Source organism: Aplysia californica, unplaced genomic scaffold, assembly GCF_000002075.1.
Source record: "Aplysia californica isolate F4 #8 unplaced genomic scaffold, AplCal3.0 scaffold00434, whole genome shotgun sequence".
Taxonomy (NCBI): domain Eukaryota; kingdom Metazoa; phylum Mollusca; class Gastropoda; order Aplysiida; family Aplysiidae; genus Aplysia; species Aplysia californica.
Genome location: NW_004797704.1, coordinates 233,423 through 248,775, shown reverse-complemented (window position 1 = coordinate 248,775; position 15,353 = coordinate 233,423). Strand labels below are relative to the sequence as shown.

Here is a 15,353-nt window from a genome sequence, read left to right as displayed (position 1 = left end):
AAATTGATGATGATCATCATCATCATCATCATCATCATCATCATCATCATCATCATCATCATCATCATCATGAGATGTGTATTCTGGGTACTCCTATAAGCGGGAGCAAAAATCTATCACATGTCGCAGGGACCAGGTTGAGCTAACGAGACTGCTGTCGGACCATCATTGGAGCTTAAGATGGTATAAGAACTTTTTAAACGAAGAGCTCAGTCCATGTTGCCGAAGATGCGGCCATGGAAAGGAGGATGTCAAACATATGTTTGAATGTCCAGGAACAATGGGAATTCGAATGCAGTTATTTGGACGAGTGGAAATGCTGCTAAGCATATTGACAAAGGAGCCGAAAAAGAGCCTCGCTCTCGCTCGAAGATGTCTTTGTGGAGTCCGCCAGGCTCATTAAGGAAACAAAACAAAATCATCATCATCATCATCCAGTGAGAGATCTGCGACAGACATCGGCGATCATGGTTCTCCATTCATTCCTTTGCTCGGGTGCTCTCAAAAAAGCTACGTTTCCATTATCTTTCCCGGTTACCCATTTGTTTAGGTTCCCTAAGTATGTTGTTCTGGGCCTTCCCCTGCCTCGCTTGCGAATCTGAATAGCGACGAAAAATGTTCTTCTTTAAAATATTATCCTTTCACATTCTGTCCTGCTGTCTAACCATGTTATGTTGTCTGCTTTTTTTCTCTTTCTGTCCTCCACTCCCTCACCTCCTTTGCCCCCGTCCTCGGGCTCCTGAATCTTTCTGCAGTCTTTCTACTGTTACTCTTTAGTTCCTTCTTTCTGCTGTCTTTCAGCCACACCCCTGATTTTATGGTAGGTAAGATCTACACCTAGCCTTCTCGGATAAGGGCAAAATTCTCCGACGTCCTGTGTGCAAGTTGCGTACGTTAAAGACCCCTCGGTGGTCCAAAATCGATAAGAGTAGGCTTCAGCCGCCGCTGTGGCAAAACCCTAAATTTCCTACCAATTGAAAAATGTTTAACGTGTCCCTCGCGCTCATACGACCTTATGCAGTTGCGAGCGCCGTAAAACACTTTTGAACGCGCGCGCGCGCGCGCGCGAGAGAGAGAGAGAGAGAGAGAGAGAGAGAGAGAGAGAGAGAGAGAGAGAGGGAAAGAACAAGGCACATTCAGGGCCATTCCTACCAGAGGTGCTATCTGGATCAGTTGAGCGGAGAATGTCGTCACGGATGTCTGTGGCTATGTAAGTCTTGTTCTGGAGATGTATAAAGACAGCCACATAGTTATTGTTGGATGCGATTTAAAAAAAACAATTTTTAAAAAAGTCAGAGAGGGGACAAGGAAGAAGAAGAGGGAGAGGAGGAGGATGATGATGATGATGAGGATGATGATTTTGAGATGGGTGAAAGACAGACACATATCTATTGTTCGAGGAGCAGGGAAAAAGAGAAAGATCAGATATTGCAGCAGGGGGGGGGGGCGGAATGAAGAGGGGAGCAGCAGCAATAGCAGCAATAGGAGCAATAGCAGCAATAGGAGCAATAGCAGCAATAGCAGCAATAGCAGCAATAGCAGCAATAGCAGCAATAGCAGCATTAACAACAGCAACAGCAGCACTAGCAGGAGGAAGATGAGATGGATGAGAAGAAAGAGATGGAGGAGAAAGTAGGAGGAGAAAGACTGAGTGAACTATTCTGTAATCATAAAGTCACCAAGCCTATACGACCACCGCCACTAGAAAATTAAATACTTAATGTGGAAGTTTCGTTATTGCATGCTTCCAAGCTTACTGTGGCGCCAAAGCGTGCAGTGGAAGACTGTGCCTTGCCTTTCCCACGATTCGCAATTTCTGTATTGGGCATTGTTATGCGTGGAGGGATCGCGGGTTTGGCCTAGACTCTAGACCAAGGACCTTATACGGTGTTCCCTTCTGGCGATCGGATTCAATGCATTTCTTTTTGGTCGTAGGTTACCGTTGTTTCGGTTTTGTTATGTTGCGGTCACGGTGGATCGCAGCTTTTTTGAAGGGGAGTGTGGAGGGGGATGAGGACTGGAGTCCCGGACGCGGGTAGAGGAGGGGGGGTGCGGGGAGCGGGTAGAGGGACTTTGTTGGATGAAAGTGGGAGAGGTTAATGAGGGCGAGAAGAGGAAGATGGAGTAGGAAGCGATTAGGGTGTAGGAAGTGATGATTGGTGTGGAGATGATTATGGTGAGGATGTTGGGGGGTGAAGATGATGGGAGTGGTGATGATGGAGGTGGAGATGGTGATGGGGGTGAAGATGAAGAGGATGGCTGAGAGGGTGGAGACGAAGAAGGGGTGCGGGGGTGGTGGATGGGGAGTGGGAGAGGTAGGAGGGAAGAAAGGGGACTCCTCCGTCTCAAGACTGGAGTATCGTTTCTTGTTGCAGGTATTCTGCTTCTGTCTGTTGGTCTGAAAGACCTTTCGGGTTGGGTTCACTGACCCTGGGACCGTCTTCAGGACTTTGGAATAAGTTTTCGTATTCCTCTGGGTCGATCCTGTTGGATACAACGTTGCTCTTGCTTGAGCCAACGTTCCAACGTAGTGAGCACTATGTGTCAGGATGGCTTTCTCCTGTGAACAACAGGGATCTGCGGAGCAGGTCTCCCCAGAGTGCCCTTCCTTGCCGCAGCGAGGACACGCTGCACCATAACGTCAGCGCAGCTGTGTGTGTCAGAAGCGCTGGCAGTTGGAACAACGCATAGGTTTCGAAAATGTACGGTCTTACCTCTAGCTCTAAGTATGCAATGTCTCTTTTTGTAGGTGGTGTGGGTGTGTTGAAAGTAAAGATCCACGTGTTGGTAAAGATTTCCTTGCCATCTCGCCGCACTCTAACACGACGAGCATGGACAATTCCCTCGACCTCCTGGGCCATGTCTTCTTCTGTAAAGCCACTCGCAGAGTTCTCGGCTTCTGGTGACACCCTTGGATGAGTTCAGACTTCTGTGTGGTTGAACACGTACGGGGAAGCCGCAAAACGAGGTGCAGGTCAACAGTTTACCTGACTCTGTGCTAGAGCTGACTTGTACTAGGAGGTCCGTGGATCCTAGGTTTTTTATGTACTTGGCTTTCATGATTTGGAATGTTTTTAGTGCTTTGTGAATTTTAAAAACACTTAGAGATGTTAGGTCCTGTTTCTCATCTTTTGGGGAGATCACCACAAACGGTGACCACCCCAAGGACGTTTGCTTCGGCATGTCCCAAATGCTGACAGGGTAAGCATCGTCGCCCGAAAGGCCCTTCTTTCGTGTGCCCAGAGAGAGAGAGAGAGAGAGAGAGAGAGAGAGAGAGAGAGAGAGAGAGAGAGAGAGAGAGAGAGAGAGGGAGAGAGAGTGGGGAGGGAGGGAGAGGGAGAGAGGGAGAGGGAGAGAGCGAGAGATAGAGAGAGACACACAGAGAGAAACAGAGAGAGAGAGAGAGAAAAGAGAGAGAGAAACACAGAGAGAGAGAGAGAGAGAGAGAGAGAGAGAGAGAGAGAGAGAGAGAGAGAGAGAGAGAGAGAGAGAAAGAGAGGGAGAGAGAGAGAGAGAGAGACGGAACATTTTGAAAAGGTCATTTTTTAAAAGCCAAATGTGCTCTGATTGACATGTTTTTTTGCATAGAGGTGATTAGTGTGCATGTGTGGGATGTTCATTGTCAATTCGACCCAATGCAGGTCTCGTGAATCTAATTTTGTTGGGTTATTTTTAACGGACAGCAGAAGGAGGAGGAGGAGGAGGAGGAGGAGGAGGAGGAGGAGGAGGAGGAGGGGGAGGAGGAGGAGGAGGAGGAGGAGGAGGAGGAGGAGGAGGAGGGGGAGGAGGTGGAGGAGGAGGAGGACTTACACAAGATTGGCCCTGTACGGAATAAAAATATATCAGCGGCTCGTAGAACTCGCACCTGACGTACGTTGTACTTCGTTGTCCATCTTGACATTAAAATTTGCCACTGTCTGTCTTCTGTGAATTGCCAGTCGCGCAAGGACTTAGCAAGTCGCGCGTTGTTAAACGCCATGTCGCGCATAAGGAGACGGCTTTGTAGCTTTTGTCGCAAGCGACTGAAAAATTGGCGCGATGTGGTACCTCACGATTCATCACTAGCGACTGTCGCACGCAACTAAAGGTCGCGCCGCGCAGAAGGAGACATAGGCTCAGTTCACACACCGTTGCATGATCATGGCTATTTTCCTGAGCACTTTTCATCACATCAAAAGAAATTTTGCTTCAGTGAAATGCGTTCATTGGGAGCTATAATATTACTAATTGTTAAAAAAACCCATCTATATCTCCACTGCTGTTTATATATCTGTATCTCTTCTCTCGCTCTACATCATCTCTTGTATATTCATCTGCCTCTTTACTTTCCCCATCACCCTCCTCTTTCTCTCCACATCGCCAAACTGTATTAGTAAGGATCAAAAGCAAAGCCATTCAGGTTTAGTTATACAGTAATTAAAACGGTTTTTTTCTCTATGGGCCCTATATTAAAAATCGCTCTCTGGGTGTATACACAGGATCATTAAAATAAATAACTTACCTTACCTACTAATAGCTCATTTTAAATAACCATATAAGAGTGAAGAAACCTTTTTTGTTTTACCTATTTACTCATGTATTTATTTACATGTAAAAAAATTTCCTGTGTGTATACTTTAAGACTAACAGCTAAGTCCAAAACTCAAAATGCTACACAGTTGATTGTTATTACTAAACACAAAAGCGCCAGATGATAGAATTGGGCAGGGCACAACCAAAAAAAAAAAAAAATGCTCATTTTAAGACAGCGACAACCACCCTGCCCTAACATTTCAGTGCAAACTTGTAGATTTCAACCTCCACGCGAGTCTCGAAAATTACTCACCCCGTCTCTTGAATTTTGGTTCTTTGGCGAGCCTTACAAAGTTAAACTGTGGTGTTGATGAAAATATGCCATTTTAAAAATGTTAAACGTGTACGCCGTAAATCCACTATTATTTTTACGAACCGCTTTAGGCTTACATCAAAGAAAACGTATCGGAACCTTAGTTTACGGTGGCCTTTATGAAAGGGATTTAAAATTCTGTTGGTCATCTAACTTTTAGACTTGTATGCAGAGATCTGAGAAGATTAGACAGAGTGATCTTATTTTATCTTGTTTTTAGTAATTAAAGGGGCTAAATTCTGAGAGAATGTGCCAATTGTTTATTAGTAAACTTTCGGCTTACAAGGTGGCATCCATAACTTTCTTACAACTACACAAGGAACACTCTTCACGTGTTGGGTGTGGTCCCATCCCACTGGAACAAGGCCTCTTCGGTATAACACATTCTCCTCCCCGAACTTCTCCAAAACTTTCTCAGCTCAGAGAGATACCCATCTGAAGTGACTGTCATTTAAAAATGACGGCATAGTCGTATAGGCTACCAACGTCTATGTAAATAATATTATGTAAATTGCAATAGCGTAGACCAAGCGCGCGTTTTCAGCATAGTACATGCATAGGTCACAGAAGTGCCAGCGGTACCGTAGCATGCATAGTTTAGTGTTGTAAGTTGGGACGTACGTACTCGATATTGTTGCCAGATTTCACACTATGCAACAGCTTGTAGACATTCGCAAAGTAAGGGCTTTGCGAAGGTGTAGTAGAGAGTGGGTTATGCCGGAACAAAAGAAGTTTTTCCGTCGAAGAAAAACGACTGATCCCAGTAAAGGCTACACCACAAACAGATTTTGTCCTGTAAGCATCCACCCAAACAGAGCGAAAGACAAAGTATGATCCCCCCCCCCCACCCCTTAAAAAAAGATTAATTAATCAAATTTAATCAAATGTAAGCAATAAAAAGATCGTGCATACATTGAAACAATAATCAGGAAAACGGATCGCTGATAAGACGAACAGAATTTATCAACCATCTTGTCAGTAAAAATTGGCTTCTTAAAAAAGCAACAGAAAAGGCAAAGAGGAAAGTTGACATAGAAAAAGAGGCGGGAAAAGACGAAGGAGAAATAAAAAGGAGAAATAAACATTCTTAGCAACAACAACAAAAAGAAAAAGAAAAAGCCAAGAGGGAGAAAATAAAGAAGCAAAGAGAAAGGTTCAGAGGGTATAAAAAGGAAGGGTCGAAGAAACCAAGGATAGGTATGGCTGAATAAATGGACTTAGGCAGTAAGACCAGTGTGGATGAATCAGAGTTGGTTCTTGGAGACAATTCAGAAAAAAAAAAAATTTGATTTGATCCAGGGTCTCCTCCACCAAGACTCTTCCGGGTTAGAAAAAGTTACTAATTCAGTAGACTACGAGACTCCTGCTATTGTCCACATGTCTATGAAAACTCATATTATCAATGTTCACCAACCTTTCTATTGAACTGAGAGCACGATTAACTAAACTGATTTGAATGTTTCATTGATTTATGTTTTATCCTTTTTTGTTTCTTTCCTGCTATTGTCCACATGTCTATTGGTTTTGAGACTTTGAGCCTCATTTTTCGTGTCACAGTTTTACAATGATTTTGGCTGATAACCAAATCTTGGAAGAGTTTTTGGGTTTGTTTGTTTTTTAATTCTTAAAATTTGGTTACCACATGCTTCAACTCCACACAACGATTTGTTTCAACTTTCCAGATTATTATAATATTATCAAAATTGTATTCATAGGGTGATTGCCAATTGCAAAATAGAGTGTATGACAGATACTACAATTGTGTAAGTTTTCATCATAGTCTAAATATCAGTAGACAGACTGTATTTTCAGTCAGAAATCGCTGGTGCACATTCTGACAAAAGCATCGCAAACATCTTTGACAGAGCTGATAAGAATAAAAAGCAATTAACCCTAAAAATACAATTCTTACAAAGCTTATAATTGATTTTGAACTTACAGCTCAAAATTCGTTGAAATGTTGGCAACCAGAATTCCAAATATTGACAGCCCCTTTTCTGCTAATTTTCAATCCAAAGTCTGAACGAATTCAAGGAAGATGGAGTTATAGCGATTGAGTAAAAATAATTGAAATAAAGTGGCCACGGCGGTTAAAATCCTGCTGAAAAAGATACTTTAGTTGCTGACCAAGCCCAGGTTTGACTTCCTGCGCGCAAATAACATAATAAAATATTTTTAAAATTGGTCTTGACTCACCGCTCCATCAGGCGTGTACTGGAGTATGGAGAACATGTCGCGATACACCCAATCTGTGAGGATGGCGTACATCATGTCCACACTCATACCTTTGTAAGCCCACCCTGCTGTACCTGGGTAAAAGAGTCATTAGGATTTTGGTAAGAGAAAGAACAAAAGTTTAAAAAAAAAGATATTTCAAGAAGTAAAGTACGCAAGTAGTTGAGTCTATGGTTGACGTCGGGACGAACTTTGCTCCTAGGATGCAAAACACAAGGGGGTTGTGCGGAGAGTGTCGCAATTATTTTGCTAAGGAGGGAGGTCGGGATGTAGTGATTCTGTCGTTTTGGCGTTTAAATGTGAGGTATTAATGTTTTTGTCAAATATTTTTCCGAGGAAACGAGCCTGGGACTGGACGGGACTCTTGTCCCCGTATAATGTCAAGTCCGGTTGCAGTACACGTCTGCCGGATCGACAGAACTGCACCTCCCTGTCTTCATTGGCAAATTTTAGCAGAACCGTCGAGGGTAAATTAAAAAAGAAAACCTGCACGAACGTGGAAGGGACGGTTTTGCAGCAATCTATGGTTGAAGCGAGGCTAACAGTTTCTTGGCTACAAGCCGCAAGTGTGGGCACAGTGTGGTCTATGAGTGTTGTAATTCAACAACGAAAGTTCAAAGGCCTCGGCATCCCATTACAGGGCCACCATTACACAGTTTTAGTTTTAGGGCAAGAAGGCCCGGGTTTCTTTAAGCTCTGACACGTTCATGTAATGTAGGAGAGGAAGAGGGTTTGCAAAGCTGCTTCCTTGATTGGGCTGCAGCCTACTGAGTATTTGTGGGAGGATTGACAGGCTTCGTCTTTCTCGGGGACAGTTTGGGGAGGGAGATCCTCAATAGGGAGGAGGATGTCTGCTGGAGGGGTATGGGAGCAGACGGATCGAAGGTGGAGGGGGAAGGGCTTATCGAGATTGGTTTGTCCTGTAATGGTACTTACTTCAAAGAAAGAACAAGGCGACAATAGCACACCCATTGAGAGATGACTTCTCTTTAATTCAAATAGTGTACTAATTTATTCTATAACGATGCTTGAGAATTAAAGCAATGCATTATAAAATCGGTTCATTTCTTTTGTTTCAACAGTTAGATAACTCCTCTTTCAATTGGCCGCTGATTCATTCCATAACGATATTTGAGAACTGAAGCAATGTGTCATAAAATCTTTAATGACCCTGTATTTATGGACTCTGGGCTGCACCAATAACCTAAGTGATGATTTTAATTATATTTTGTCTCTACTTATAATCTGATTGCGCTGCATCTAAGAATCAGGAATGAAAAGACGATATACATAGAAAATGTAACAACAAAGAAGCAATACTGGCAAGAGAAGTGGTCTTTAAAAGGCTCTTTGCCCTCTTCATCTTTAGGAAACCGAAAGAAATAAACCAGGACTTTTACATCTTCCATACAATTTACGGCAGAGCAGAACTGACTTCTCTTTCATTCCTTTGCGAGATCTTTTATACACACGCACCTAAATCCAAATCTATTTCCATAACTTGGAAGCTCCATCAAATTTGCACAAAACGAGCCTTCGCATTGTCTGATAAAAACAACCGGTACGTGCTTAAAATGCATAACTTTTGAAAATACAGGAAGCGGAAGATGTGCCCTGTGTCTTGTCATTCTTGGTCTTTGGCTGCTCGGAAGGCAGCAACCTGTGTCTGATCTGTCCTGTCTCACAGTAGAACAGTCTAGTATTATTAGAGTAAAGTGCCCTGCTGCAACTACTTGTTAGGGTGGTTTCTCCTAAACCCTTTAGAGTTGAAAAAGGAACATTTATTTTTTGTAGCAGTCTGTTCAAAAGTGACCTTATCAATGAACTCAACACGCATGTTGGCGTTGCATAGGTGGCATAGTTCGTGAAAAGGTTTGACAATTGCCTAACTTTATCTCCTTTTGAGTCTGCTCTGTTCATTTCTTTTCTTCAACACTGCTTTATTTAGAAGGCATTGAAAGTGGTTGCACATAGGTCTGGTTGCATACAGGCAAGGAAGTTATAAATAGAAACAGAGGCTGCTTTGTGGGAGGCAACCCATGCCTGATGTGACAGAAGCCCTCTCTCGCTGTGGAACTAAAGTCAACCTGCGCTGCACCCTATACGTTCTAATACTACCCCATCTGACTCTCGCACTTAAAGCTAGGTTAGGCAATGAAGTTTTGTCCTAACATTCTTGACATGTCAATTAGTTTTTGTTTAATGCTCACCATCTGTGTTGCGGTTAACTGTACAACAACCCAGCAGATAGACCCAGGTTGTATTAAAAGAACTGTTAAATGGGTAGACTGCTTTTCTTTGTGTGTGAGAAAACACGAGTCTTGGCGGGACAAGATCTAGAATCTAGATTCTAGATATCTACATTCATACACCTTGTTTTCTCGTGTCTGTTTGATAATTTTGTTGCTAGGGACAACGGTTTTCTGTTTATTTTGTCCATCTTTCTTAAAGTATAAACAATAACATTGAGTTCTTAAATAAATTAACAGTCCTTAGTCCTTATCAGTCGGTGACAAGCTCTCTCTCTCTCCCTCTCTCTCTCCCTCTCTCTCTCTCTCTCTCTCTCTCTCTCTCTCTCTCTCTCTCTCTCTCTCTCTCTCTCTCTCTCTCTCTCGTTTTCCCTTTCTCCTCCGTCTCTTCTCCAGGCCCGCGCCACTTCTTTCAATTGAGCCCCTCTCCTATTTTCCCCTTTCCCTTGCGCGCATTCACCCCCCCCCCCCAACTGTAGCTCCAGCCCTATAAGATCTTGTAACGATAAACACCGCAGTTCGCGGAGATTTGACCATAGCCGGCAGCCATCTTGACGCTTCACCTTTCCCTGGCGCACGCGGCGCCTCGAAGAGAGAGAGCAGAGTCCATTAATTGTTCTAAGACCCTTGCAATCACGGCAGTTTACCCTTGGTCGGATTAATTGGTAAAATAATTATGCTTTTGGTGCGAACTCCCGTGAGCAACTGGGGATGTATGAGAATCATCTGAGAAGAAAAAAGAGTAGCAGCCACAGCAGGAGTAACACCTGAAACAGCAATAGCAAAACAAAAACAAGGGGTAGGAATGAATGCTTCAGCGAAAGGATACTAACGTGAGTAGTGCGTGCACAGTCCTTTGACGTCTGACTTGTCCCCTTCCGACTCTGCGTGTCTCGTACCAATGATACAGGATGGAGAGTCTTTGTCGGGGCAAAAGTCGAAACTGTTGAATATAATAACAACAACAAAAATAATACATAAATAAAACAGGCAAACAATTTGTCTTTGTTATAATGCGAGTCAAGATCAAACTGTGAATGTTCGTAATTGGGTTTATTCCAAAACTTAACAAAATTTTTCAGCAGTGTCCGTTTGTGATTGTTAAGCTCTTCTTCCTGAAGACATGAGTTTAATTCCCGCACACGAAAATTACTTTATCACTTAATCTATCTTTCCGCAGGATGTTTAGCCCCCCCCCCAACCCCCCCCCCCCCCCCGGCGATCTTAATCAAGGGGGTCGTCGTAGATGAACCATTACAAAAATATTTTGAACATCTGACAGGGATCATTGAATTCATTTCAAATTCAATAAGTAGTAAGGTCTGCCAGTAAGATTTTGCTTTCAAAATTGAAAGTTGGTTGCTTTTGTAGAGCAACTTTGGTCAACCGTCGGTATTATCATTATACAAACTCAGCTCAGCTCACCTGTTGCACATAATGGAGGACATTGAATCGCAGGAGGCCGCACAGTCGTCTGCGTTGTCAGCATAACTTTGCTGCACGGTCGTGTTGTGGGCCACCCTCATCACTGGCACGAACAATGCTGGCAAAAGAAACTACTTATATCACTGCGCTATATTATTGGCCATTTTGAGTTACTAAGACCATGAAACCAGGAACCAAATGCTCCGTCTACTCGATCAAAATCATAAGACTATTTGGAGTCGTAATGATCACATTAATAGAATTGCATTTCCTACCTACTGAAAATGTTTAGTGTGTCCCGCGCGCTAATATGACCTTAGTATGCTATTGCGAGCGCGGTAAAACACTTACAAAAAATATTAAATTGCTTTTAAAAAAGCTTGACATTGTGTAAAAGTGGTTTTTTTCGTCAAATGTATCAAAACAAGGTGCTGAGAAGTTAGAACTGTGCAATTCTAGGGTCGCGACAGGTCTACAATTAATAATTAGCTTCAGGCCTTACACCAGTTGATCGAAACTAATTTTGGGGCGCCGAATGTGAAAATGATACTCTTTTTATGTTTAGTTCTAGTTGTTGTTTTCGATATAGCTTGAGGTAGATTTTCTTTATTTCATAATAAAACATAAAGACCAGTTGGGATCAACCAGTTACAACTCATTTTACTCTATGTCAATAGTCGCTATACCCTGCAACTCTGGCTATTCCCGTAATACATGTGTATTACCTATACTGCACTAAGGAGAACAATATTATAAATTTTTTAAGTCGTATCACCTTATTTCAGCTGCAAAATCGGTGACTAAGACAAACGTTAGCCTCCTCACGTATGGTGCAATGGTTATAAACAAGAAGAAAATCACTGTCCTTTAAAACGATGGTTTGTTGTGAACCAAGCAGTCATTTAGAAAGAGACTTATGGGAGTTATGAGGAGTAAAGTTGACTATCCATAAATTCCATCTGCCCACGTCCAGTATCACACAGCAAAGACCTACCAATTCCTGTTCTGCAAGATGCAATTACTGGATTAAAAGGAGGGGAAGAAGATACCACTGAACATCAAAATAATCAGATTTTCACTCTGTGTTTTTGCAAGAATACCAGCACTTGATCAGGCAAAAATGGACTGATTATAACGACCTTCTCAGAGACTTTGAGCTACCAAACTAGGATGAAATTGTTCGGCTCAAAGCTGTAACAACGGAATTGTTTTGCTGTTTACTGTACATGTGAATGATTGCTGTAGTGCATCTCCTGTCTTGAAGAGATTCGGAGCTGTAATTCTCTTCTGCAACGTAAGTGGCGTCGGTGGCCTAGTGGTTAGGCTCTCGAACTCGCAACTGTAAGGTCGTGGGTTCGAATCCCGTCAGGGGCCCGACGTTGTGTCCTTGGGAAAGGCACTTTGCACAAATTTTCCTCACTTCACCCAGGTGGAAATAGGTACCCAGCTATAGACAGTGAAAGATCTTGTCAGTTTGATAGTGTTTGAGCGCGTGAAATCCGCAGCTTGCACTGTATGCTTCCGCGGAAGCTGAGAATGTTTCTGAGTGTTCTCAGAGGGTCTGCTGGGGTAATAATAGTTGTAAAGCGCATAGAGCAAGCTCTTGAGCATGGATATGCGCTATATAAATGCAATTATTATTAAGTGCAGGAGATGATCAGGTACGGCTGTTCCAAAAGTTCCCTCGGAGGAGGGAGGGCAGAAGCCGTTATAAATGTCTGTCTTCCTGCGTGCGTCACCGGCAGTATTCCTTGTGAACATGCGTGGCAGGTGAGGTTCAGCCGTTTTGAAGGGTGCCGTCTGCAGCCATGAACTGCTCCAAGTAAGAAATTGTGGCAAATTTGGAGGGTGTTCTAGGTTCTCAGCGAGCGACCGTTTATGCCAACAAACTCTCTGCGCCTCTTTAAGTGTCAGAAGTTCCAGCATAGCCAGTCATAATGCGGAATGCAGTCGTATGTCCTCGTTGCGGCAAGACCTGGCAATATAGTCCTTGCTGCCCCAATTGTCACAGCTTTTAAAATAAGTAATGCTTGATTTGGTTCCAAGAACGCGCAAAGCTCATTTCAAGGAGCTAGCAAAACAGTGTGCCCTTCAGTTGCGACCTGGTCCCTGGCTGGTCGTATACAAAGGCGGTCTAGTTAGTCTACTGCCGACTTTGCCAACTCCTCTGGGTTCTTTCTCCAGCCTTTCTACTGCTACTCTTTGGCTCTTTCCCACTTCTGTCTTTCAACCATACCCCCGATCTTAAGGTAAGAAAGATAAAGCACATAGCCTCCTCGGATAAGGGCCAAAATTCTAGGAGGGCCCGTGTGCAAGTTGCGCACGTTAAAGTTCCCTTAAAATCGATAAGAGTAGGCTTCGGCCACCATCAAGGCAAATTTCAAAATTTCCAACTAAAAATGTGAGGCAGCGTGGTGGAATCAGGCCCTAGTCAAAATAATCAAAGTAAAGAAACTTGAATTGTTCCGCAGGTTTGTGAAATTTTATCAATTTTTTTTTTGGCTCAACGCCTTTCATGCCCATTAAAGAACTCATTTCTGTGTGGATTTTTCTGAAAAGCGTTGATTAAAGGCTCCAAAATGTAAATTTTTCAGTTACCATGGACTCTTAAGCTAAGGAAATAACTAATAGTAATATTTGGTGGCCATTTTCTCACTAATTTTACCTCTGAAAACAGGTGACCCCCACCTCCTTCTTTCGCAAATATCTCGACTTGTATTCAAGATAAATGTACAGGGTGATCCAAAAAAAACCTTTACAACTTGTTTTTTAAATATCTTCCTCCATACTAAAGTTTTGCGTTTCAGATTGGAACACAACGTTTGGAAGCCAAAAGGAATTTGTGTGATATGTATTTTTGTCCATTGAATGGTTTTGCTCTATTTAGCGCATTAAAAAAACAACCCATTTTCAACCGTGTCGCCATTTTCATAGCATGACGCACCAGTTTGCATTAGACCTACCACTAAAAGTTGCAACAATCACGCCATATTGCAAGCTACAGCAGTCTCACAAGTCAACAGAAGTCTGCAGATATTATTTTTTCCAAATTCTGTTCGCCTACTTAGATCATGGTTCAGTGTAGTAAAGAGCAGAGAGCTTTTTGTATTGAACATTACCTCTCCACAAACTCACCATCCCTGACATTCCGTAAGTTCTGCGCACGGCATGGAGAGAATGCTTAGGTGCCCAAGACCTTTGGCATCATGAGTAGAGAAGTCCCGTCAGTCTGGATCTATAGTAAATCAGAACTAAAAAGTTCTTTAAAACATGACCACTTCAGGTCAAAAACGCACCAAGCGCAGCCCTTTAAACGTCACCAGAGTGCAGATTTCAGTAGCCAAGTCTCATGAGACGTCTGTCCGTGGATGATCTGCAGCTAGGACTTTCCTACACATCAACAGTCTGCATTCTCATGGCAGATCTTAACCTAAGACTATACCATGTTCATCTTCGCTAGGCCGAGATGACATGGATCAGGGTATGGCAATGTGTTCATGATTTTTCTATTGTCTTGTAAAGAGGGATCATTTCCTCGATGACATTTGGTTAAGTGCAAAGCCCATTTTCACCCTGCAGGATATGTTAACTCCAAAGATGCTGTCTATTGGGCACCCCACTCTATTGTCTCTAGAAGCCACTTCTTAGTGAACATGTACAGTGTATGAGGCTTTAAAAACTCATAGTTTACAGGTCCTCGTGTTTGGGCGCCACTGAACATTTCGAACGACGAGTTAAAAATGTGTTGAGTCCAAAGAAGGGAATGTGGAGCACTGCTTCTAGGAATTTCAGAATGAAATCATTAGCCTTTTTTAACTCTGTAAAAGAATTAAAATATTGTTTAAATGTCACAGAGGTGGAAAATTAATGTCAAAGAGAAAATGAAGAAAAAGGTCAACTAATATTTTCACGACTTCCTTTAAAAGATTGTTAAACAATGGTGAACTTTGCGTTTTTGGGTGATTTTTTCTTTTAGCCGTTTCCGTTGTCAAAACATGTTTCTTCTTCGTATATTTTGCATCAAACAAATTCCTTTTGAATGAATTATGTCTGTTCCAAATTACAGCTTTCTAGAACAATTTTTGCGCGAGATATTCAGAAAAAAAGTTGTCAAGTTTTCATTGGATCACCCTGTATATTGTTTCATCTAAATAAAGACCAGTGAATAAGCTTTAAGATGATACCAATAACTCAACATGCCCAAAAATGGACGACAGCATGATTCCACCCCGCTGCCTCACAAATGTTTAATGTGTCTCGGGCGATCATATGACCTTATGCAGTTGCAAACGCTGTAAAACAGTCACCAAAAACAAAATAAAAAAAACTTGTCCATGTCTGGTATAAGCTTGTTCACTTTCGTCTATCCCGTTAAAAAAAAAGATTCTAGCTCATTTATTAATTTACCCTTGCCCATAAAATTCTGCAAGGCACTTTTGCAGGCCAGGACCAAACAATTTTTTTCCTTCAAAAAATCTCGATCCAGTAATAAACGCTTTTCTGTGTAGGCCCTATGTTAAAATACCACTCTTTGGATGCATACTCAGGGTCACTAAATT

General features: G+C 42.5%; 1 protein-coding gene across 1 annotated transcript in view; it reads right to left on the bottom strand.

Annotated features, from left to right (window-relative positions):
* Positions 1-10,979, bottom strand: part of LOC118478239 — a gene marked incomplete in the record, with an annotated part of 26,576 nt that extends 15,597 nt beyond the window's left edge. The window contains 4 exon segments of the mRNA XM_035971422.1: positions 1,153-1,222; positions 7,082-7,194; positions 10,203-10,312; positions 10,795-10,979. Of these exon segments, the coding sequence (XP_035827315.1) occupies positions 1,153-1,222; positions 7,082-7,194; positions 10,203-10,312; positions 10,795-10,895 (394 nt within the window).
* Positions 10,980-15,353: the final 4,374 nt, after the last annotated feature.